This window comes from Liolophura sinensis, chromosome 11 (assembly GCF_032854445.1).
Source record: "Liolophura sinensis isolate JHLJ2023 chromosome 11, CUHK_Ljap_v2, whole genome shotgun sequence".
Taxonomy (NCBI): Eukaryota; Metazoa; Mollusca; class Polyplacophora; order Chitonida; family Chitonidae; genus Liolophura; species Liolophura sinensis.
The window spans coordinates 19,913,027-19,935,620 of record NC_088305.1 but is presented as its reverse complement, the minus strand read 5'-3'; the positions used below and the strand labels follow the sequence as shown (position 1 = coordinate 19,935,620).

Here is a 22,594-nt window from a genome sequence, read left to right as displayed (position 1 = left end):
CTAAGAAATGTAAAACCTTAACTGGATTTATGTAATCATCTAGCGTGGAGTTTTGTTAATAAATTACTTCTGTAACCATTACTACTCAAATGAAACATTCACATCCGTCTGAAATTTTTTAAATTTAATTTTTAAACAGTGATTATGAGAGAATATTCACAATCCTTTTTTTCTTATTGCCGCTAACGACTCTCCGTGTATGATTCAGATTCTGAAGCTAGATGTATTCAACATGGCACCCACGGGGTAAACGTGATGCATACGACAAAATTTTTGTTTTTGACTTCCTATGAGACAGATAGCCCTCTTTTCGTGTTAGATCAACTTTCAATTTAACGATATCGCTATTTTCTACTACAGTTGAAACAGCTATAAAATAATCGTGTGTTTGCAAATATCACAGTTTCACTGGTCATCGGCTTTCGCATTGTCAGTAATCCATTCAGTCACCGAATCAGTCAACACTTGATGTAAAAAAAATAAATAACGTATTTTGGGACCAGAAGTTGTAGGAGCAGGCGTGTTATTTTGACAGAATGGAAGTGGAAAGCAACCACAGAGAGGAGCGGGGTAGAGACAAATTGTCGAAAAGGGAAAAAGACAAGAAAAGATCAAATCATCGCTCCAGAAGCAAGGAAAGGTAAATTTTTGAAAGTGTACCATTACCAGTGCCTTGTAATTTGTAAAAGAAAGACTGTAAAAGGGATCACAGTCTCTCCCCCCACCCTGGCCCCTTTAACTTTCTAGGCGTTCAGACTCCACCCCATTTTCATGATTGAAACGTCACCTCCACAGTGACACCCATCTACCCCCACCCCTCCACCTTTCAAACCCAACGTTCAATGTGCTTTCACGTTTTGGTGACCAATGAAAGATAAACATGTTTTCATTGTGATTTAATTCGCTTATTTCAAGTATTTTGAAGTAAATAAAAAATCCATTCAGTAGTGGTGCAGGTAATATGTACAACTTGATCAGTATGGATTTGATTCATAGTGGGGTGGACTAGGGCATGGCTTATGTTCATTCTATCTCATATCTTAGGTAGGCAAATTTGAGAACATTTTTGTCAACATACTGACTTTTATTTTCAATCTTTTTTCAATATTTCAGGCAAAGAAGTCCTGGAAAAGATCGTCATCGTCACAGAAGCCGAAGTCGAGACAGAGAGCGAAAACGAAGTAGAAGCAGAAGTCGTAGTCGTGACCGTGGGAAACGACGCCATAGAGACAGGTCACGCGAGCGTTCTCCACGGCACAGAGATGATATGAAGAAAGAGAAGTGGGTGTGCTTCATGATTTCTTAAGTGTGGGAAAACGCAGCAGGAATATGGTTTAATGATTAACAGCGTCCAAAGTTTTGAGATGCGAATAAATGTTATCATGCTACCTTCCGAACAAACCTCAAAACACCTTTGTAACATCAATAGTATCTCAGTATTGCCTGATTTTCTCAGAATCGGGCGAAATGTGCAACTTAGTCATGGGTGAAATTTTAGGGGATTTACGGTAGTTTTCTATTTATTTATTTATTTATTTATTTGATTGGTGTGTTACGCCATACTCAAGAATATTTCATTTATACAACGGCGGCCAGCATTATGGTGGGAGGAAACCGGGCAGAGCCCAGGGGAAACCCACGACCATTCGCAGGTTACTGACAGACCTTCCCACGTATGGACGCTAGTTCAGTAGTTGAATGTTTAATGGGTACTGGGTGTTCTCCACAGGAGTCATTTTGTGCTTTAGTTACCAGTTTTCTGGCAAGAACTTGAAGAAGATTGAGATATTAAGGTACAGGTCTCAGGCACAAACTGTAATTGTAATTGTGAACTCTGATTGTTTGAAAGGCTACCAATAAACTCATGACTAAGATGACTATAAAGATAGATAATCATAGGTAAAGGAAGCAGAATTGCTACTTTTAGATTTCTATTTTTTAATATCATTTCTCATTGGGACTCGTAAGCTAGAATCCGGGACCCCACGATGTTTTCTTCACAGTGGGTCCAAGGGATTCCAAAAAGTTGAAGGCGTGGTGAAATCCTGGTGGCATTACATGTAAATTCTCAGAGAGAAAACTAAATCTGTTCACATACTTTGGGGATGACATGATGAGACTGACATGATAAGACTGACATGATGAGACTGACACCATGAGACTGACATCAGTTGATCAGTGTCTTTGGTGTCCATTATAGTGATTCTGTGAAGAGGGAAGAGGAGGAGGAAGAAGAAGGCAAGAAGAAAGTAGTTCCTTTGTCGCTGGAGCAGCTGATTGCCAAGAAGAAGGCCGAGGAGGAGGCTCTTAGTCGGGTGAGGCATTTGTAAAGAGCTATACTCGTCTCATAACCCGGTTGCCCCAGACTCTGCTTGGTTTCCACCCATCATAATTCTGGCCACAGTCGTATTTGTGAAATATTTTGGAGTACTACTTAAAGCACCAATGAAATAAACAAATAAATAACCTCTATATCTTAAAAGCAGGGTTCTCAACTTCTGTCAATTCAAGTCTTATTCTTGCTGGCTTCCTCTCCGGTCATACATGTGAAGGTCTGCCAGTGTTAACCTGGTTTCCTATCACCATGAAGTTCTCTGCTGTTTTAAAAAAGAAATATTCTTGAATCAATCAAATAAATAAAATCAGGATTATATGATAAGGATCAAGACAGTTATTAACAGTTATTATGTCATACAGTAGCAGAAGATTGTTAACCTGTGGATGGTTGTAGGTTTCCTTCAGGCTTTGCTCGGTTTCGTTCCATCATATAAGTGAATTATTATTGAGTGTGGTATAAAACAACTATCAAATAAATAAGTATCAGAAGCCTGTTGATTTGATAACAATATTTTTATGAATATTAAAAACATTGCAGTTTACCTTTAAGAACTTGGAAGTTTTTTGCATTAGAACCGTGTAGGATTTGTGAGACTGGATACACCGGGATGTATTTTTTCGAAAACAGCTCGTCAAGGTTATTTATGTGAAATGTACTCATTTTGTGACATTTTATAAAGTTATTTATATATTTCGTTTATATTGAAAGAAGACTCTTTGTTTTATTTATTTATTTATTTGATTGATGTTTTACGCAGTACTCAAGAATATTTCACTTATATGATGGCAGCCAGCATTATGGTGGGAGGGAACCGGGCCAGGGGAAACCCACGACCAAGAAGACTCTTTATAAGACTAAAGAGTTACTTGTATAAATTGGTGTTAATTGACAATTTCACTTATTTCACTTATACGACGGTGGCCAGGATTATAGAGCGAGGAAACTGTAAAGAAGATTTTTAAGTCTATATGGTAACTCATATGAGTTTGTCTGAATCTGAATTCCAGCCCAAATTTCTTACCAAAGAAGAGCGAGCTTTAGAAGCGTTAAAAAAGCGCCAGGAGGCAGTAGAAGCTCAGCGAAGATTGATTGAGGAGGAGAGAAAGAAACAGATGGACTTCCTAAAAGAAGCCAAGGAAACCATGAGTAAGATGCCTTTGACCTTTAGAATGAGCTGTGGACATGGGTATGTTAGTATGCCCCCTTAGGCTCTTATAGAATGGGCGGGTCATCTTGATTTGCTCTTGTCCATGGGTGTTTGTTTGTGCCTGTTGTAATCTGGTGGGCATGACATTTCTAAAACTACTTAAATAACAGTGTTTAAATTTGGTACACATTTTCTTTTCACTGTTGTCATGATTTGAATAATTTTTTAAATTGCTTAATTTTTCCATTTTTTACAAAATGTATTATGAAGTTGTATCTCCATATTATGGAGTCAGTTTTCCTTGGGTTTGAGTGTTGATATTCTGTGAGCAAGCTGGCAAGTGATATCGCACAAATGCATGTGTACTGAAATTTTATTTTGTGTCATGTATATACTTTAATTTAAGGGGCCTCCGTGCTTCAGTTGGTTTGCACATTAGTGCAGGGTAATGACCCAGGAGCCTCTCACCAATGCGGTCGCTGTGAGCTCAAGTCCAGCTCATGCTGGCTTCCTCTCTGGGAAGGTCTGTCAGCAACCTGCTGATTGTTGTGGGTTTCCCCCCAGGCTCTGCCCAGTTTCCTCCCACCAGAATGCTGGCTGCAGTCATATAAGTGAAATATTCTTGAGTATGGTGTAAAACACCAATCAAATAAATAAATATATACTTTAATTTTAAAAAATTTAAACCCTTGTTTTTTGGAAAATCAAGGTCTTTTTTGTTATATTTTAGTGCTGCATTTGACTTGATCGACACTCTGGTCCCGTTAAAGCTTAAGTTTCTTCAATTTTTAAGGCTCCTTGAAGAAATAAATTTGTTATCCCCATCGTTGCTTGTTTAACACTGAATGGTGGAAAACTCTGTATCAAACTCTGTATCAGACATGGTAACTTATAGTTTGAGTTTATAAGTTAAATATATTTGTTTGCACTGTTTTAAGTTAAGAAGCCTGAGTGTACTTATGATTGCAGATCCTGAGGGTCGCTATGAGAGGGAACGTCGCGAGAGGAGGGAAAGGAGGGAAAGAGGGGAAGAGGATGAGAGGGAAAAGATCAGAGAGGGCAAAGATAAGGAAAAGGAAACAGATGCTATAAAGGTGAGTCTGGACTTTGACAAGTCGACAGGTATTGGAATGTGACTGCAATGAAAAGATAGATACAGATGATGTAAAGGTGAGTCTGGACTTTGACAAGTCGACAGGCATTGGAATGTGACTGCAATCAAAAGATAGATACAGATGATGTTAAGGTGAGTCTGGACTTTGACAAGTCGACAGGTATTGGAATGTGACTGCAATCAAAAGATAGATACAGATGATGTAAAGGTGAGTCTGGACTTTGACACGTCGACAGGCATTGGAATGTGACTGCAATCAAAAGATAGATACAGATGCTATAAAGGTGAGTCTGGACTTTGACAAGTCGACAGGCATTGGAATGTGACTGCAATCAAAAGATAGATACAGATGATGTAAAGGTGAGTCTGGACTTTGACAAGTCGACAGGCATTGGAATGTGACTGCAATCAAAAGATAGATACAGATGATGTAAATGTAAGTCTGGACTATGTCAAGTCCATAAGGAATGGAATGCAAATGCAAAGAAAAGAAACAGATATTCTGTATTATTCACCCAATGTTTAATATGTGAAAAGACACTTTTCAGAACCACATGAAGACCGTAAAATGTTTGATACCAAAACTTGAAATTTTCTGTTGACAAATATATCAAATTTCACAAGAAAAGTCTTATGTGGCCCTATATGATGAATCGCAGATGAATTGTGATGAATCATGGATGAATCATGGACGAATCAATCATAAGTAAGCAAATGTGCCACATGAAGAATACTTAACTCCAGGTGACATGCGATACACATGTAACATATATTGTATTTCACCTAAAGTTTAGCATTTTTCAAGTGAAATATTTTGTTTCTTATAGTGGCTCTTCAGAGTCTTTTGTCAAGATTGATTAATTTCTTGACAGAAAAACTTGTATGTAGGCATCAAAAGTGTTATTTTAAGGCCTTTAAGTGCTTCTGAACATTGTTAATTTATTTATTTATTTATTTGATTGGTATTTTACGCCGTACTCAGGAATATTTCACTTATAAGACGGCGGCCAGCATTATGGTTGGGTGGAAACCGGGCATAGCACGGGGGAAACCCACAACCATCTGCAGGTTACTGGCAGACCTTCCCACTTACGGCCGGAGAGGAAGCCAGCATGAGCTGGACTTGAACTCACAGCGACCGCATTGGTGAGAGATTCCTGAGTCATTACACTGTGCTTGCACGCTAACCAACTGAGCCATGGAGGCCCCTACATTGTGAATGCTGGGTGAAAACAGTAGATAAGTCTGTAGGTTGCTATATACCTGTAGTTTAGTACCACATGTTGTGTTGTGATATTCTATTTCTGTGCGCATTTTGTATTTCACGTTTGCGCTTGACAGGTTTATATGGCATCAAAGTTTGCAGAGCATTCTGTCTTAACATAAGTGTCAGTGAATTAGAAAATAAGACAAGCACAAGATTTTCCTGTGCTTGAAGATGTAAACCCAATGCCGGAAAAATGATGATCTGAGACAAGTTTACGTGTCTTATAATTGGTGCCTGGGTGCAGATTGGCTGTCAGACAGAGATTTAGCCAGATTTGCCTCATTTTCAAATCAGTGTGCTGCATTTCAAATTTATTGGCCCCGATAGCATGGTTGGTCGAGTGTCCGCTTCGGGAGCGGAAGATGCAGGGTCAATCCTGGGTCAAGTCATACCTAAGACTTTAAAAGAGGAAGTTTTAACCTTGCTTAGCGTTTAGCAAGGGGATAGTACAACAACTGTTTGACCCGTATCAGTATAATGGCTTACTTGCTGCTTACTTGCCTGCGGTAAGTCGTCTCAGTGAAGCACTGGATAAAAGAGTGGTGGAAATCCGTCATGCAACAAGGAAGTACATTACATGCACTCTAAGGATTCCTTAGTCGTCATATAACTGAAAAATTGTTAAGTACGACGTCAAACCCCAAGCACTCACTCACTCATTCTAAATTTCCGGGCCAGGTCAAAACAAAAACATTAAAAATAGTACTTGCTGCTTGGTGCTTAGCACTGAGAATTCAGAGCAAAGAAACAGGACTGGTTAGCCCAGTGTCAGGATATTGTGACAAGGTGGGGTGTCCTGTCTGGTGTGTTCGGCATGATACTTCTGTGGCGGCAGCACTTTGGTGGCATGGACCCGCCATGCCACAAGTCGACACATTATACTTACACACACCTAATGACATTTCGTCGTAATATGACTGAAAAATTGAGTACGATGTTAAAGGATACGCGAAACATTTCTTAATGTGCAGATTATCATGTGTAATAAGATATAACAGTACAAGCAGATTTTTCAACTTTCACTTGGGGAGGTAAAAATGGCTTCAAGCTACAGTTTTCTCAATGCTCCAGTGGCCTCTCCGGAAATTAAGTAGCTTGTAGGGGTGATTTAAAAAATGTTCTTCTGGGGACAGGCCGAATGGGGGCGGGTGTGTGATGAACAGACTAAATAGGGGTGGGTGCATGGGCATGGAGGGGGCGCTAAGCTGGCCTGAAGAAGAAATACAGTATCTGTGTACATGCCCCCTTTGCCTACACTGAAGTGTCACGCTTCACCGGGCTTGGAGCATTTGGGGGTTGTTCACTGAGTTTCGAGCATGATCAACGATGACGTAATTTCTGAAAAAATTTAATCGTAGACGGAACATATGCATAATATAGCGGGTTAATTAACAGGTACAAAAATCTCCCCCAAAATGAAACTTTTTTTTCAACAAAAATTCCGGGGCATAATTTTCTTCATTTGGCCTAGAAACATAATCTTTGTTTTATAGTTCCGTTTCATGTATTCTTTGAACCCCAAGCATACATACGTTTCAAATTTTGCTTACTTTTATCTCTCACATGGTAATGTCAACAGAGACACTGAGACACCCTGGGACTCACCCCTTCCCTGCCAAGTGCATGTAGATGATTACTAGCCTCCTACTTCTGTCAAATGCTCGTTGACATGCATGTTAAATTAATTCAGGAATGCTATTTATTTATTTATTTGATTGGTGTTTTTCGCCCTACTCAAAAATATTTCACTTATATGACGGCGGCCAGCATTATGATGGGAAGAAACGAAACAGAGCAAACGAGGGAAACAGAGGGAAACCCACGACCATCCGCAGGTTGCTGACAGATCTTCCCTCGTACGGCTGGAGAGCAGGAATGCTACATCTAGTGGTTCATGAAGGTGCAAATCACCTGTCAGGTAGGTGATTACTGATGTCTTGAAGGTACAAACCACCAGTCAGGTAGATGATTACTAATGTCATGAAGGTGCACATCACCAGTCAGGTAGATGATTACTAATGTCGTGAAGGTGCACATCACCTGTCGGGTAGATGATTACTGATGTCATGAAGGTGCACATCACCTGTCGGTTAGATGATTATTGATGTTTAATGTTTGCTTTCAGGAGCGTTACCTGGGTATCATCAAGAAGAAACGTCGTCAGCGTCGTCTGAACGACCGCAAGTTTGTATTTGACTGGGACGCAGGAGATGACACATCTATAGACTACAATCCTTTGTATAAGGAGAAACACGCCATGCAGTTCTACGGCCGTGGCAACATTGCAGGGATTGATGTCAAGGTAAACTATACAGCTACAATTTCTCATCTGTGATGTTAGAAAAAGTAGGTCTTGCTTTCAGCAGAATCTGGACGAGTGACACATCACTCACCTAAATTGACTTGAGAAAGCTATAATGGGAATGGGGCCTCCGTGGCTGAGTTGGTTATTGCGCTAGTGCAGCGTAATGACCCAGGAGTCTCTCACCAATGCGGTCGCTGTGAGTTCAAGTCCAGCTCATGCTGGCTTCCTCTCCGGCCGTATATTGGAAGGTCTGTCAGCAACCTGCGGATGGTCGTGGGTTTCCCCCGGGCTCTGCCCAGTTTAAACCCACCATAATGGTGGCGGCCGTCATATAAGTGAAATATTCTTGACTACGGTGTAAAACACCAATCAAATAAATAAATAAGTATAATGTGAACAGCCAACATTTGCATAGGACCTGCACTTGATTGGATGTTTTATTACATCTTGTTCTTGAGTACGGCATAAAAAACACCAGTCGAATAAATAAATAAATACTACAGGTCTTGTATATCTTACCAGTGCTGGGGTCTCTGTGGTTGGTGTACCACTCACCATTGCGCTTGCTTTGAGTTCAAGTCATGCTCTTGCTGAATTCCTCTTCAGTCATACGTGGAAAGGTCTGCCAGCAACCTTTGGATGTTCATGGGTTTCCCCCACCATAATGCTTGTTGCTGCTGTATAAGTGAAATATTCCTGAGTATGCTGTAAAATTCCAATCAAATAAAGAAATAGTTCAAAGGCCGCTTGAATATATGCTTGTAAGTAAGCGATTGCTGCTGTTTGTGCTGGGCATTTACTTCTGTAACAATTATTTAAAGCATGCAACATTGGGAGTTTGAAGTGAAGATTCATTGGAGGAAAGAGAATTTTTAAGTGATAATGTATTAATTTACATGTATTCAAAATTTGGATGATTTGCTGAAATATTTTGGTAGCCATCTTGATAACATTTTTCTTGATAACACTACTGTAATCTTGATTAGTGGAGGAACTAATCTTGATTTGAAATGGCCAAGAGAGCCAATACTGAACATGGCAAATATGTTCAAATCAGTAAAGTTTGAATGTGATTTTATTGATTTTTTTGGAGAGAATTCTCTTCATTTGACCAAACATGTTTTTTGTGTTTTCAGGCCCAGAAAAAGGATCAGTCCAAGTTTTATGGAGACTTGCTTGAGAGGAGGAGGACTGAAGCAGAAAAAGAGCAAGAAAAGTGAGGCGAATATTGATTTACTTACTTGGTTCTTTAATGCCATACTCAAGAGGTTTTTATTTGTATTTTGATAGTCAATTTTGGCGAGTTGAGAAGACCAGATGGTCAATTTTGGTGAGAAAAGAGCACCAGATTGCCCTGGCTAAACCACCAAAGTTTGCCAAGATTCGGTTCCATCTGTAACATACAGATTTGCACCCTATACTGTGAAGTACATAATTTTCATGTGGAACTAATTTTCGCAGATTTCACCGTCAACAATGAACCGCTAAAAATAACTTCACCAAACAAAAAATTTTAATATTGAATCATGTATTAGAGGTAGTGTAGTATTCATGAAGTGAAATATTTGCTGATCTGGCAAGAGTTTGGATAAGGAAGCTAGGCTTGCCAGCTAAATATTAACAGCATGGAGGAAAAATTAAGCTTTAAATTTATACAAACTCTGGTGCTAAGGCTTGGTGGGTATAAAACAAAGTAGGAGTGCATTCATCTTTAGTTTGATCAGTCTTTGGTATGACGGTAAAGTGAAGAAAAATAGATACAACACGTGCTGTCTTCCAACAAATGTCGCTTTGATACACGATATCCCATTGGCTGTGTCTCTCCTGTGGACCAATGAGTGAGCTTCTAACAAATAGTAAACTGTGTGCAACAATGCAATGGCCGTTTGAAAGCTACAGCAATGTTAGTGGTTTCTGGCCTGCCACAGAGGATGATTCAAACCAAAAACAATCCAAAACTAGTCGTGTTGCTTGTCAAGTGTTTGTCAAGAATGAATGACTGGAGTTGAAAATACTGGTTGTTTATTAAAATTGCTCATCAAAGGTGAAAAAACAGGCCATACTTCTCATGGAAGTTGCAGAAGTAATCTTACTTAGTTATAATCCATGCCCCTTTGTTTTAATCTCCTATCTAGATTACGAGGATTAGCGACACCAAAAGAAACGATAGAGGATTAAAGCCACCCTTAATATTACAATGAGTAATTTCAGCCATATTATGAGTAAGAAAATTAAACAGTTTCAAGATTTTTTGCAGCCTTGATTAAATACACGACCTATTTTTGAAGAAAATCGGCGAAAATAAATTCCAGTGAATAATAAGTACTTTACAGTATTGGTGGACACAGTTGGTCCTCAGTAACGGTGCAAACGGACAAACTTGCATCATTAACGTCATATTATCACCAAGGCCTTATGAGGACGGAGGGGGGAGTTTACAAATACCCTGTCCAAGGTCACGATTAAACCCACACTGATCGAACGATTGAAAAACAAACACCTCGACACTGAGATCATTCGTTCCCCTTCTTATTACTGTATTTATTTATTTATTTGATTGGTATTTTACACTGTATTCAGGAATATTTCACTTATATGACGGCGGCCAGCATTATGGTGGGTGAAAACCGGGCATAGCCCAGGGGAACCCACGACCATCAGCAGGTTGCGAGAGGCAGCCCGCATGAGCTGGACTCACAGCGATTGTAAGTCTTCAACCTTTTCAACTTCTGAAGAACTATTTTTCAGTGGAATTTATGCACGTAATTATTAGGAAAATGACGTTTAAAAACAATTTATTTGTGTCACTAAAAGTGCAAGCTTCATAACACTGCACAGATTTTTTCTCTACACCCCATACTTCGGTCAGAATGTCTCGTACTATTGGTTACAGAGGTGGTTGAAAAAGTTGAAGTATTAGGGTTTATGTAGGTTTTGTTCTTAATAAATGAAGTAGGTCATTGCCAATTGGTTAAGATGCCTGTCCCACAGTCACAAGTCAGACGAGACATTGGATCAATCCCAGCTTCTAAATCCTAGGGCTTGCTGTGCCTCCAGGCCTTGGAGTAGTCAGCACTAAGAGGCTGATAACGCTCGCTGGGCTGTTCATGTTGCCTTACATGAAGTTTGTTTCAGTATTGTATATGAATGCAGAAAGTTATGGTAAATGTGGAGGATTTTTGTGAAGTTTTTATGAAATGTACATACACTTGTTTATTTGAATGGTCTTTTATATTATTCTCCAGATTATTTCACATATGCCAGAGGTTGTGCCTATGAATGGAGTCAACTGGGCATGTCCCAGAGAAAACCACTTCACCTTGCCCTGTACCTGGCATAAAGCTGCAGCTTTAGGTGGAGCTGGATTTAAACACACTATTACGGTAGTGAATGGCTAGGTGTCTGATGAATGTATTTATTTATTTGATTGGTGTTTTAGACCATACTCAAGAATATTTCAATTATACGATGGCAGCCAGCATTATGATAGGACGAAACCTGGCCTGGCACAGCCAGGTGAAACCCACAGCCTGCTAGGCGGGTCTTGAGCTGGACTTGAACTCACAGACACCACATTGGTGATTGTGTCTGATGGAATGTACCCCTGAGGTATGTGCATAGTGAGTAAATATTCGGTCTGGTAGGGTCTGATGTGGCTTTTAGTTATTAATGGTTATTATATCCTTACTTGTAGAAAACGTTTGAAAAATGTCGCCAAGAAAGAGGCAAAACAGAAATGGGATGACCGTCATTGGTCAGAAAAACCCCAGTCAGAAATGACGGAGCGAGACTGGCGAATCTTTAAGGAGGATTACAACATCTCGTGTAAGGGAGGGAAAATCCCGCCCCCCTTGCGGGCCTGGAAGGAGTCGAATATACCCCCAGAGCTGCGGGAGATCATTGACAAAGTGGGATACCATGTAAGTCGTCGTGGGTTATGTGGCAGCCAAAAACTGCGCTGATCATAGCACTCTTATGGCCTCATTTGTAACAAAACATCGGATTTTTGAGTGTGTATGATTTTATTTTCACAAGTTTTTCTTCCACATCTAGTAAATGTGTATATATTTGTTTTTTGTTTGTTTTTTTTGTTTTTTTTTGTTCTACAAAAAAGGTAACAGAGTAAAGGTTTTAATACAAAGTAAACTCATAGTTGATCAGATTATCATCAAAAAGGGAGATAATTAAATAAAGAAGCCTTTAAACTCTCAGAAAAACTGCTGATGTCTGTAACAGCTATAAAAAGTACATGCATGTTTATGTTTTAAAATTTTTATAAGCTTAACCTAGCCATTGACCAATCAGATTGATTTATCAGTTCTGACTGAATAAGGGACCAATTCCACAAGGCCAATTTTGACAAGTCAAAATTTGAAATGTGATTTAAGCAGTTATATGCGAACTGAAGGAGTTCAAATTGGTTAATTTATTTTAAACAAATGAATTAAAATTTTGAACTATGAAAGTGTCTATTATATTGAAATATGAAAGTTTAACTTAAGTGAAAAAATTTCTTTGTCTGGAACACTTGTTTTAGACAAATATATTAAAATTTGTATTATATTCAGTATTTGAATTAAGTAATAAAAAATTCTTTTCTTTTTGACCAAGCCCCAAGGTCACAAAGCTGTCTTAAACATGGCAACGATTTAATCTCAACTGAAGAAGTGTTTAGTTGTGCTAAATTTGTGACTAGCAACATCGGAATTTTTGATTTTAAGAATATCACAACAGTATTGTTTAAATTAATAGTGTAATAGTCTAAGATACGAAGTGAACAAGTAGCTATTTCTAATAAGGCTGATTTGTTATTAACAGGACCCCACCCCCATCCAGAGACAGGCCATTCCGATTGGTCTGCAGAACCGTGACATCATCGGTGTGGCCGAGACTGGCAGTGGTAAAACCGCAGCATTCCTTATCCCATTGCTGGTCTGGATTCAGTCCCTGCCTAAGATAGAGAGGTAGGTCCAGAAAATTGACCATTGACCTGTGACTATTGGCTAAGTTGATCATAACCACCATGTATAAATAGGAGCCTCGATGGCCAAATGGTTAGGGCTAGCGCAGCACAATGACTCATGATCCTTTCTCCAGTATGGTCACTGTAAGTTCAAATCCAGCTCATGCTGCTAGTAAAACTGTGGAGGGTTGTAGTTTTCTGCCTGGCTCTACCTGGTTTCCTCCTACCTCCCACCATAATGCTGGCCACTGTTATGGGTATTTATGCTTGGGGTTTAACATCGTACTGTTTGAACGACACCAGGCAAATAAATGACTAAATGGTTTGAACACATGTTAAAGATGAATGTTGCCATAGTAATTACGATCAACTTAATGTTGGAGACAGGCTCATGGTCTTCACAAAGCTGTCACAACGCCATTACAAGCACATTTAAAGGGAGTGTGTCTGGGTTTGAACCTGCGATCTCAAGTTTTCAGGGCATTTTTTTTTTTCTTACCAGCAATTCATGTTTAGCTGTCCAGACTACATGCCAAATAATCCTCCTGCAAAAATGGGAGATAGCTTATTGGTAGTGTTTGTTTTGTACTCTAGGTGCTATCCTAAAATAGGAAAATGCTGTTGCTAAAAACTGTAAGCTTAAAAACCTCCAGTTATATCAGATTATTACTCACTATGGTGGGGGCCTCCGTGGCTCAGTTGGTTAGCACGCTAGCGCAGCGTGATGATCCAGGAGCCTCTCACCAATGCGGTCGCTGTGAGTTCAAGTCCAGCCCATGCTTGCTTCCTCTCTGGTTGACGTGGGAAGGTCTTCCAGCAACCTGCGGATGGTCGTGGGTTTCTTCCGGGCTTTGCCTGGTTTCCTCCCACCATAATGCTGGCCGCCATCGTATAGGTGAAAGATTCTTGAGTACGGCATGAAAAAACACCAATCAAATAAATAAATAAATAAATCACTATGGGGTTAACAGATATGAACATAAATATGATTTTATTCTTCTGGAGTTTTGTGAAGAAGTCTTACCCTAATTCCTCAACCTTTGCGTAACCTTAAAAAGCAACTTTCACTGCAATTTATGTACATTTTAAAGTTGATTTTGGAGACATAACCACATTGGTTGGATTGGCCAATGACAGGGCTTCACAGAAGGTGTGATTTTGTCAGTCTACACAAAGTAATGCCTTCAGAATATGCCTGAGTAAAAACCTTGCACATGTGCGAAAAGTGTGAAAAATTATAGTTATAGAAAACATGTAGATTTACATGTACCAGGACAAGGACATTTTCAGCCCTGAAATTGAGGTACCAATGGAGAGTTTGAATTTGGGATAAAATTTCAGTATATATCCTCACTGTTACAATGCAATGAAAAGAATTAGAACTGTTTTGGTATAAAGAAGGGTGAGAAACTTTGAGTCAAGTAAAATTAAAACACAAGATTTCACAATGTTTTATATGACTGTAAGATGAAAATTTGGTGGTTTTCAACAGTTTTTTGGTTCCAGGATAAATGGTAAGAATTCGTGTCTGACATGTTACTGTTGGATGTTATCAGATTGGAAGACGCAGACAAGGGTCCATACGCCATCATCCTGGCGCCAACACGTGAGCTGGCCCAGCAGATTGAAGAGGAGACCATCAAATTTGGGAAGGAACTGGGAGTAAGGACTGTCTCCATCATTGGTGGCATCTCAAGGGAAGAGCAGGGCTTCAAACTGAGGCAAGGATGTGAGGTAAGAGACATAAATAGTGCTCAGCAGGTCTAGTGTTTCCAAAATACTGTAGTTTTTCAACCTTTGGCATGTTTGAAAGGTGTTTATTCAAGCATATTCTAAGCTATTATTCTGTGTAGGATAAAATTATACTTTTTGTAAAGCCCTGAAATTGGGCAATCCAACCAGTGTAGTTTTGTCCTCAAAAATCAAATTACACATGTGGAAAAATTGCACTCTCTCATATGCCGAGCAGTCAGGGTAGTATCAGGGTAGCGGAACCATTTCTAAAGTTTGTGAGTAGGGGAGGAGAACTACTGTAAGTATCAAATTAGGTGAAAAAAACAACGGCCAGGCCTTGGGTGAGTTGTTAAAGTTTCAAATTCGTCTTTGGACAGGGAGTTAATAAAAAGAACAGTGGCGTTCTTGCGGCCATTTGTGCCGTCCAGCATCCATTGAAGATCATTTGTGTTCCATTTTTCATTGTAATTATCATCATTTTGTCTAAATCACTAAATGTTTCAGTGTGATGTTTCAGATTGTTATAGCTACCCCTGGTCGTCTGAACGATGTCCTGGAGAACCGATACCTAGTGTTGAGCCAGTGTACTTATGTAGTCATGGATGAGGTGAGTCAGTATACTTGTGTGGTCATGGATGAGGTGAGTCAGTGCACTTGTGTGGTCATGGATAAGGTGAGTCATTCAGGTCAGTGTACTTATGTGGTCATGGATGAGGTGAGCTGGTGTACTTATGTGGTCATGGATGAGGTGAGCCGGTGTACTTATGTAGTCATGGATGAGGTGAGTCACTGTACTTGTGTGGTCATGGATGAGGTGGGTCAGTGTACTTGTGTGGTCATGGATAAGGTGAGTCAGTGTACTTGTGTGGTCATGGATGGGGTGAGTCAGTGTGTTTATGTTGTCATGGATGAGGTGAGTCACTGTACTTATGTTGTCATGGATGATTTGAGTCAGTACATTTGTGGTCATGGATGAGGTGAGTCAGTGTACATGTGTGATCATGGATGAGGTGAAAGTGTACTTGTGTGGTCATGGATGAGGTGAGTCAGTACTTTTGTGGTCATCGATGAGGGGAATCAGTGTACTTGTGTGGTCATGGATGAGGTGAAGGTGTACTTTTGTGGCCATGGATGAGGTGAGTCAGTACTTTTTTGGTCATGGATGACGGAAATCAGTGTACATGTGTGATCATGGATGAGGTGAAGGTGTACTTGTGTAGTCACGGATGATTTGAGTCTGTGCTTTTGTGGTCATGGATAAGGTGAGTCAGTGTACTTATGTGGTCATGGATGAGGTGAGTCTGTACTTTTGTGGTCATGGATAAGGTGAGTCAGTGTACTTATGTGGTCATGGATAAGGTGAGTTGATGTACCTGTGTGGTCATGGTTGAGGTAAGTCAGTGTACTTTTGTGGTCATGGATGATGGGAGTGAAACAAACATTTTTCAATGTGACGTGAAACATGAATAAAGAAAAAATAAAAATATTCTAAAGTTTTATTATAAGTATGAATTTCAATATGTATGGTAAGTGGCCTAAAAACACTGAAATTCTGGAGGCAGAATTGACCTAATATACATGTATATACCATGTACCTAAATAATATTAACAAGGTAACAAGGATCTCCAATATATTTCACTCTCACTGAAAATACAAAAGATTTGATTCCAGAAAAAAATTTCTCTGGTGTTTCTAAAGGGGCATTTCTCAAAAACCACTTGCTCTGCACAGTTTTCTCCTTGCTCTGCCCAGTTTCATCCCTGCTCTGCCTGGTTTCCTCCTTGGTCTGCCCAGTTTCCTCCTTGGTCTGCCCGGTTTCCTCCTTGGTCTGCCCAGTTTCCTCCTTGGTCTGCTCCTCAGGGCAAAAAGAAATGTTATTGCATATAGTGCAAAAAAACAAAATAAATAAGGTGATGAATGTTCATTCTGCTTATATCAGATGATAAATGGTTTCTTTTCTTCTTTTTTATTTCATTCCACGTTTCTTAGGCTGATAAAATGATAAACATGGGATTTGAACCAGAAGTGAGGAAAATCTTGGAGTATTTGCCCGTGACCAATCAGAAGCCAGATACAGAAGAAGCTGAGGATGACTGCAAGATGTTGGAAAATTTTGCATCAAAGAAAAAATACAGACAGGTATGCAGATACATGTTGATTATATTTTGTTGCTATGTCCCTTACCTCAATGGTTTAACGGCTTCTTCCCGTCTGCCCTTTATCATTTTCTTTCACTCAGCATTTTACCATTTTTCTCCCCTCCCACTTATACAGTGTCCTGTACTCAAGCTTTTGCCATTTTCCAGTCTTCACCCTTGTGCCATTTCCTTTACTTCACTTTTCTTGAAGATCTGCCAGCAACCTGCGGATGGTCGTGGGTTTTCCCTGGGCTCTGCTCAGTTTCCTCCCATCATAATGCTGGCTGCCGTTGTATAAGTGAATATTCTTGAGTACGAGGTCAAAGACCAATCAAATAAATAAATAAATTCACTCTTGTCTTCTTCCTGCCTCGACCTTTTATCATTCTCCAACTCTCACCATTACATGGGGTAAGATTTGAATGGTTTGTCACATTTCTTCTATGTCTTACCAGTGTTAGAAGCCCTCTGTGGCTGAGCGATTAGTGTGCTAGTGCAATTGCTCATCTATGGAGTTGCTGTGAATTCCAGCTCAGGCTGGCTTCCTCTCTGGTTGTACAGGGGAAGGCCTGTCAGCAACCTGCGGAGGGTTCGGGATTTCCAGTGAACTTCTGTTTCCTCCTGTCAGAATGCTGGCTGCCATCATGTACAACTGAACTCCGCTGTCATATAACTGAAATAGTCTTGAGTACAGTGTGAAATATCAATCAGAGTAAATATATCTTACTAATTATTTGCAAATTTTAAAGAGCTACTTTAGTGTGAAGACATGTATGTCTTAAAGGCAAGGTTAAATGATAAGAATCGAGATAGTCGGAATTTCTTTCTTAAATTGTAGAAAATATACATTGTATTAAAGCCATTGTAGTGAGTTCAAAAGGATAATGGGGAAACAAAAGTTTTCTGCTGTTTCCAATTTTGCCTGGTGTGACGTCATGCAGGAACACTTGACGTTACCCAGCGCCCCTTACTCCTAGCGACAAATGACGTCGTACTTTCAAACACGCAGGACGTCATTCAGGTGTAAGTACATTACACGACGTCATATAACACTGATTCATCGTTACTTAAGGAATATTACTACGTCACATCAGGAACATTTTACGGAAACTGCCGAAGATTTTGTTTTTCAGGACTCTTCAATTATAGGGGTTAAATAGCGTTGTTTAGCGTAAATTGTTTTGAACCTTGGTGCTTACTACATCCCATAGAGTATCCGTCATATCAGTTTAATATTTCAACCTGGCAATTCGTAGGACTGAAGTAGCACTTGTGTCAGTCCATTTCCATAACCCTTGTGTCAGACCAACATTCCACATACATCTAATCTAATGCTCGTTTCAGACCGTCATGTTTACGGCCACCATGCCTCCCTCAGTGGAGCGTCTTGCCCGCACGTTTTTACGTCGGCCGGCTGTGGTGTACATTGGGTCCGCGGGCAAACCCACGGAGAGAGTGGAACAGATCGTCTACTTGGTCTCGCAGAATGAAAAGAGGTCAGTGGGAAGGTCTTAGATATTGTTGCATGTTGTTGAGCCATTATTTTACCATGACGGTTTTTCAATAGGAGAGTTACGAAGTCCAACTCTTTCATCATTGAAGGTAAAAAAAAAAGTAATACTGTGCCTGGCCTGTCACAAATGTTAAGGTAAAAATGAAATGGCCCAAAAAGTTTACTTTTAGAGGCAAAGATATGTTATGAAATAGGCTTGCTGCAGTACTTGCTTCTCTTTGGAATAACCTTCCTCCGGGCATACGTTAGCTGATCTGTATAATCACCCATGACTATGTCACACCCATGACTGTGTCACATCCTTGACTATGTCACACGCGTGACTATGTCACACCACACATTTTGACTGATTTTATGTGTTCACTTTTAGAAAGGTGTTTTGATGTTTGTAAATTTGCTCTTTCCTTGAAGAACCATTCTGACAACTTTCAGACTTATTTCCAGATCCTTTATCTTTTTTTTTTTTTATCCTTTGCCTTTTTCTTATCTGAAATAATGTCTGTCATTCTAGCTTTCTCTCAGGAGGACTGCCAGCAAATGTGCAAATGGTTGTAGGTTTCCCCGCAGGCTCTGCCCAGTTTCGTCTGCATCGTCTGCATCATATAATTGAAATATTCTTGAGTACTGTGTAAAACTGAAATCAAATAATAAACAAAAAATCTATGTAATGATATTTACACACCTATACCTATACCGTTAAATTACATTTATTTAAGGAAAGAGACTAGTGAGTTGTTAAGACTTATTCTTTGACCCATTGTCCAGTACAAAAAAACATGTTTAATTAAATTGTTACTCTTTGCCCTGCCCTGTCCCACACAGGAAGAAACTTCTGACCATCTTGGAGTCCGGTATGGACCCACCTATCATCATCTTCGTCAACCAGAAGAAGGGGGCTGATGTGTTGGCCAAGTCGCTGGAGAAAATGGGAGTGAGTACTGTTGTTTTTTTTTTTACAAGCTTTAGAAAGGGATAGGTATGTAGTTCTGTAAGAGAGACTGACATGTGGCTCTGTGTGTGTTAATAAAGGTGCACATTACCTGACCACAGGGTTCCGGCTTAGCCTTGGTTATGGACAGGAAGTTCGTAGATTCTCCAGCTCTGAGCAGGTGTAGCTGGCACGGGGATAGTAAGTGGTCGGTGAGGCTTGTGTGGACATAAGCCCAGTCTTTTAAAACCACTTGGCTTCCATCAGTATGGCGTTCAGGTGTGTAGATCACACATACAATGTTCATCAGTAACCTTGGTAACTTGCCAAGGTGAAGCGATTTAACCTGAGCATTCCGGTTTGCTCCACTCAGAAAATTGACTGCCGTTGTAGAAGTGAAAAACTCTTTGAGTGTGGCATTTGACAACAATCAAATAAGTAAATATTATTCTCTTTAATATCATCACTCGAGTCAATACCATCTGTTAAGTTATTGAAAACCTGAAACATTTGGTACATTTGACTCGGACAGTTCTTGTTTTATATCTTATTCAGTTCAACGCGACAACCTTGCACGGTGGTAAAGGCCAGGAGCAGAGAGAGTTTGCGCTGTCCAGTTTGAAGGGCGGAGCAAAGGACATTCTAGTTGCCACGGATGTCGCTGGTCGTGGTATTGACATCAAGGATGTGTCCTTGGTTATCAACTACGACATGGCCAAGAACATCGAAGGTAATGAAAAATGATTAGGACCCCATCGCTTAACTGAACTGGCTGGCTAGGTCTGCTTCCTATGCGTAAAAATGTAAAGAATGCATGTCAAGAAATCTGATTTGCAATTCTCTGTCTCTCATGGTCTTTTGTGTGGTCTGAAAGGCATAGATTATTTGTGTACTGAACTGTATTTCACCTAAAGCTTAGCATTTTTTAAGTGGCAAGTTTTTCTTGATCATGATGGAAATATCCACCATATATTCCCACTTGGAATTTTTTTTGTGAAATTCTATTACTTTCTTATTAGAGTTGGCATGTCGAGTATTATTAAAGACCTTTTTGAGTGTCTGAAAGTGCATTTTGTCATACCAAAGTTTAGGTGAAATACAAAAATTCCTGCCCGTCTCCTTGTTGTTGTTGAATAAAAGTCAAAAAATTAAAATACATCAACATGTTAAAATTTTTAAAGGTGTGTCTGAATTCCATTTCAAATGTCAAATGCCTTAAGATAGCTTTGTTATTATTTTTTGTTGTAGATTACACTCATCGTATTGGCCGAACCGGACGTGCTGGTAAGACTGGAACAGCCATTAGCTTGTTGACCAATGATGATAGCAGCGTGTTTTACGATCTCAAACAGGTGATTCTGAACAGCCCGTTGTCGTCGTGTCCACCAGAGCTAGCCAATCATCCGGATGCTCAACACAAACCTGGTACAGTCGTCACCAAGAAACGCAAAGAGGAAACGTTATTCTCTACGTGAGGATAGCGATGTCTGAAAAAGTAAATCTGTTCTCTGCATGAGGATAAAGATGTCTAGGAAAATAATGCTAATCCCTACATGAGGATAGCGATGTCTGAAAAAGTAAATCTGTTCTCTGCATGAGGATAAAGATGTCTAGGAAAATAATGCTAATCCCTACATGAGGATAGCGATGTCTGAAAAAGTAAATCTGTTCTCTGCATGAGGATAAAGATGTCTAGGAAAATAATGCTAATCCCTACATGAGGATAGAGAGGTCTGAAAAAATAAGTTCTCTACATGAGGATAGAGAGGTCTGAAAAAATAAGTTCTCTACATGAGGATAGAGATGTCTGAAAAAATAAGTTCTCTACATGAGGATAGAGAGGTCTGAAAAAATAAGTTCTCTACATGAGGATAGAGATGTCTGAAAAAATAACACTGTTCTCTACATGAGGATAGAGGTGTCTGAAAAAATAACACTGTTCTCTACATGAGGATAGAGGTGTATGAAAAAATAACACTGTTCTCTACATGAGGATAGAGGTGTCTGAAAAAATAACACTGTTCTCTACATGAGGATAGAGGTGTCTGAAAAAATAACACTGTTCTCTATATGAGGATAGAGGTGTCTGAAAAAATAACACTGTTCTCTACATGAGGATAGAGGTGTCTGAAAAAATAACACTGTTCTCTACATGAGGATGGAGGTGTCTGGAGAAATAACACTGTTCTCTACATGAGGATAGAGGTGTCTGAAAAAATAACACTGTTCTCTATATGAGGATAGAGGTGTCTGAAAAAATAACACTGTTCTCTACATGAGGATAGAGGTGTCTGAAAAAATAACACTGTTCTCTACATGAGGATAGAGGTGTCTGGAGAAATAACACTGTTCTCTACATGAGGATAGAGGTGTCTGAAAAAATAACACTGTTCTCTACATGAGGATAGAGGTGTCTGGAGAAATAACACTGTTCTTTACATGAGGATAAAGGTGTCCGGAGAAATAACACTGTTCTCTACACAAGGATAGACATTTGAAAAAAAATATGCTAGTATAGCCTCATTAAACGGGATTTACCCAAATAAGTGTATACATTTAAACGGGATTTACCCAAATAAGTGTATACATTTACCCAAATAAGTGTATACATTTACACAAATAAGTGTATACATTTACACAAATGAGTGTATGTATACACTTACTCATCATATTTTCACTCCCATCAGATTATGATTGTAAAGTCATGTTTTGCTGTCCAGAAATACGACAGTAAGAGGACAAATACTGACAGTGGTAAACATGGTATCAAGCATTGCATTGTGTTCGTATAACAGAAAGACTGAGACAAAGATTATTCGGTTCTCCGTTCAGTTTTTAAGAATTAGAACTGTATTCTGAATGGCCCAAAGAGAGAACTACAGCCTATCACTGAAGTCTCTGCTTCGCAGAGTTGAAAGTCCTTATCGTGGGTTTGAACATGCAAAAGTACATGTAGGTGTTTTGTTGTTTTGTTTATGGTTATACAATGTACCATGTCATTCAGTTATATAAGAAATAGTGTTACATGCATATATAAAGTACCACTTAAGGCCACATCAGTTAAAATTTTTGTTTTAAGGGCAGAGTAATAATTTTTTTGCTGTGCCAGGAGGAGAGTATGAAATAAAAATAAAATTTAAAAAACA

At 39.4% G+C, this 22,594-nt stretch overlaps 1 protein-coding gene across 1 annotated transcript; it reads left to right on the top strand.

Annotated features, from left to right (window-relative positions):
* Positions 1 to 250: 250 nt before the first annotated feature.
* Positions 251 to 21,023, top strand: LOC135477547 (probable ATP-dependent RNA helicase DDX23). Its single transcript, XM_064757691.1, has 16 exons — positions 251 to 640; positions 1,114 to 1,281; positions 2,201 to 2,315; positions 3,346 to 3,484; positions 4,455 to 4,579; positions 7,992 to 8,168; positions 9,308 to 9,387; positions 11,866 to 12,091; positions 12,990 to 13,135; positions 14,691 to 14,868; positions 15,386 to 15,475; positions 16,859 to 17,008; positions 18,352 to 18,503; positions 19,343 to 19,451; positions 20,004 to 20,178; positions 20,697 to 21,023. The coding sequence occupies exons 1-16, from the start codon at positions 537 to 539 to the stop codon at positions 20,921 to 20,923; spliced, it is 2,361 nt and encodes a 786-aa protein (XP_064613761.1). The 5' UTR covers positions 251 to 536; the 3' UTR covers positions 20,924 to 21,023.
* The last annotated feature ends 1,571 nt before the right edge of the window (positions 21,024 to 22,594 follow it).

Bases quoted from the DNA above. Each gene is read 5' to 3' on its own strand.
- LOC135477547 (XM_064757691.1), top strand. From the start codon at position 537: ATGGAAGTGGAAAGCAACCACAGAGAGGAGCGGGGTAGAGACAAATTG. The intron at 1,282-2,200 runs GTGGGTGTGCTT...TGTCCATTATAG, and splicing joins GATGATATGAAGAAAGAGAA to TGATTCTGTGAAGAGGGAAG. The intron at 14,869-15,385 runs GTAAGAGACATA...GTGATGTTTCAG, and splicing joins AACTGAGGCAAGGATGTGAG to ATTGTTATAGCTACCCCTGG.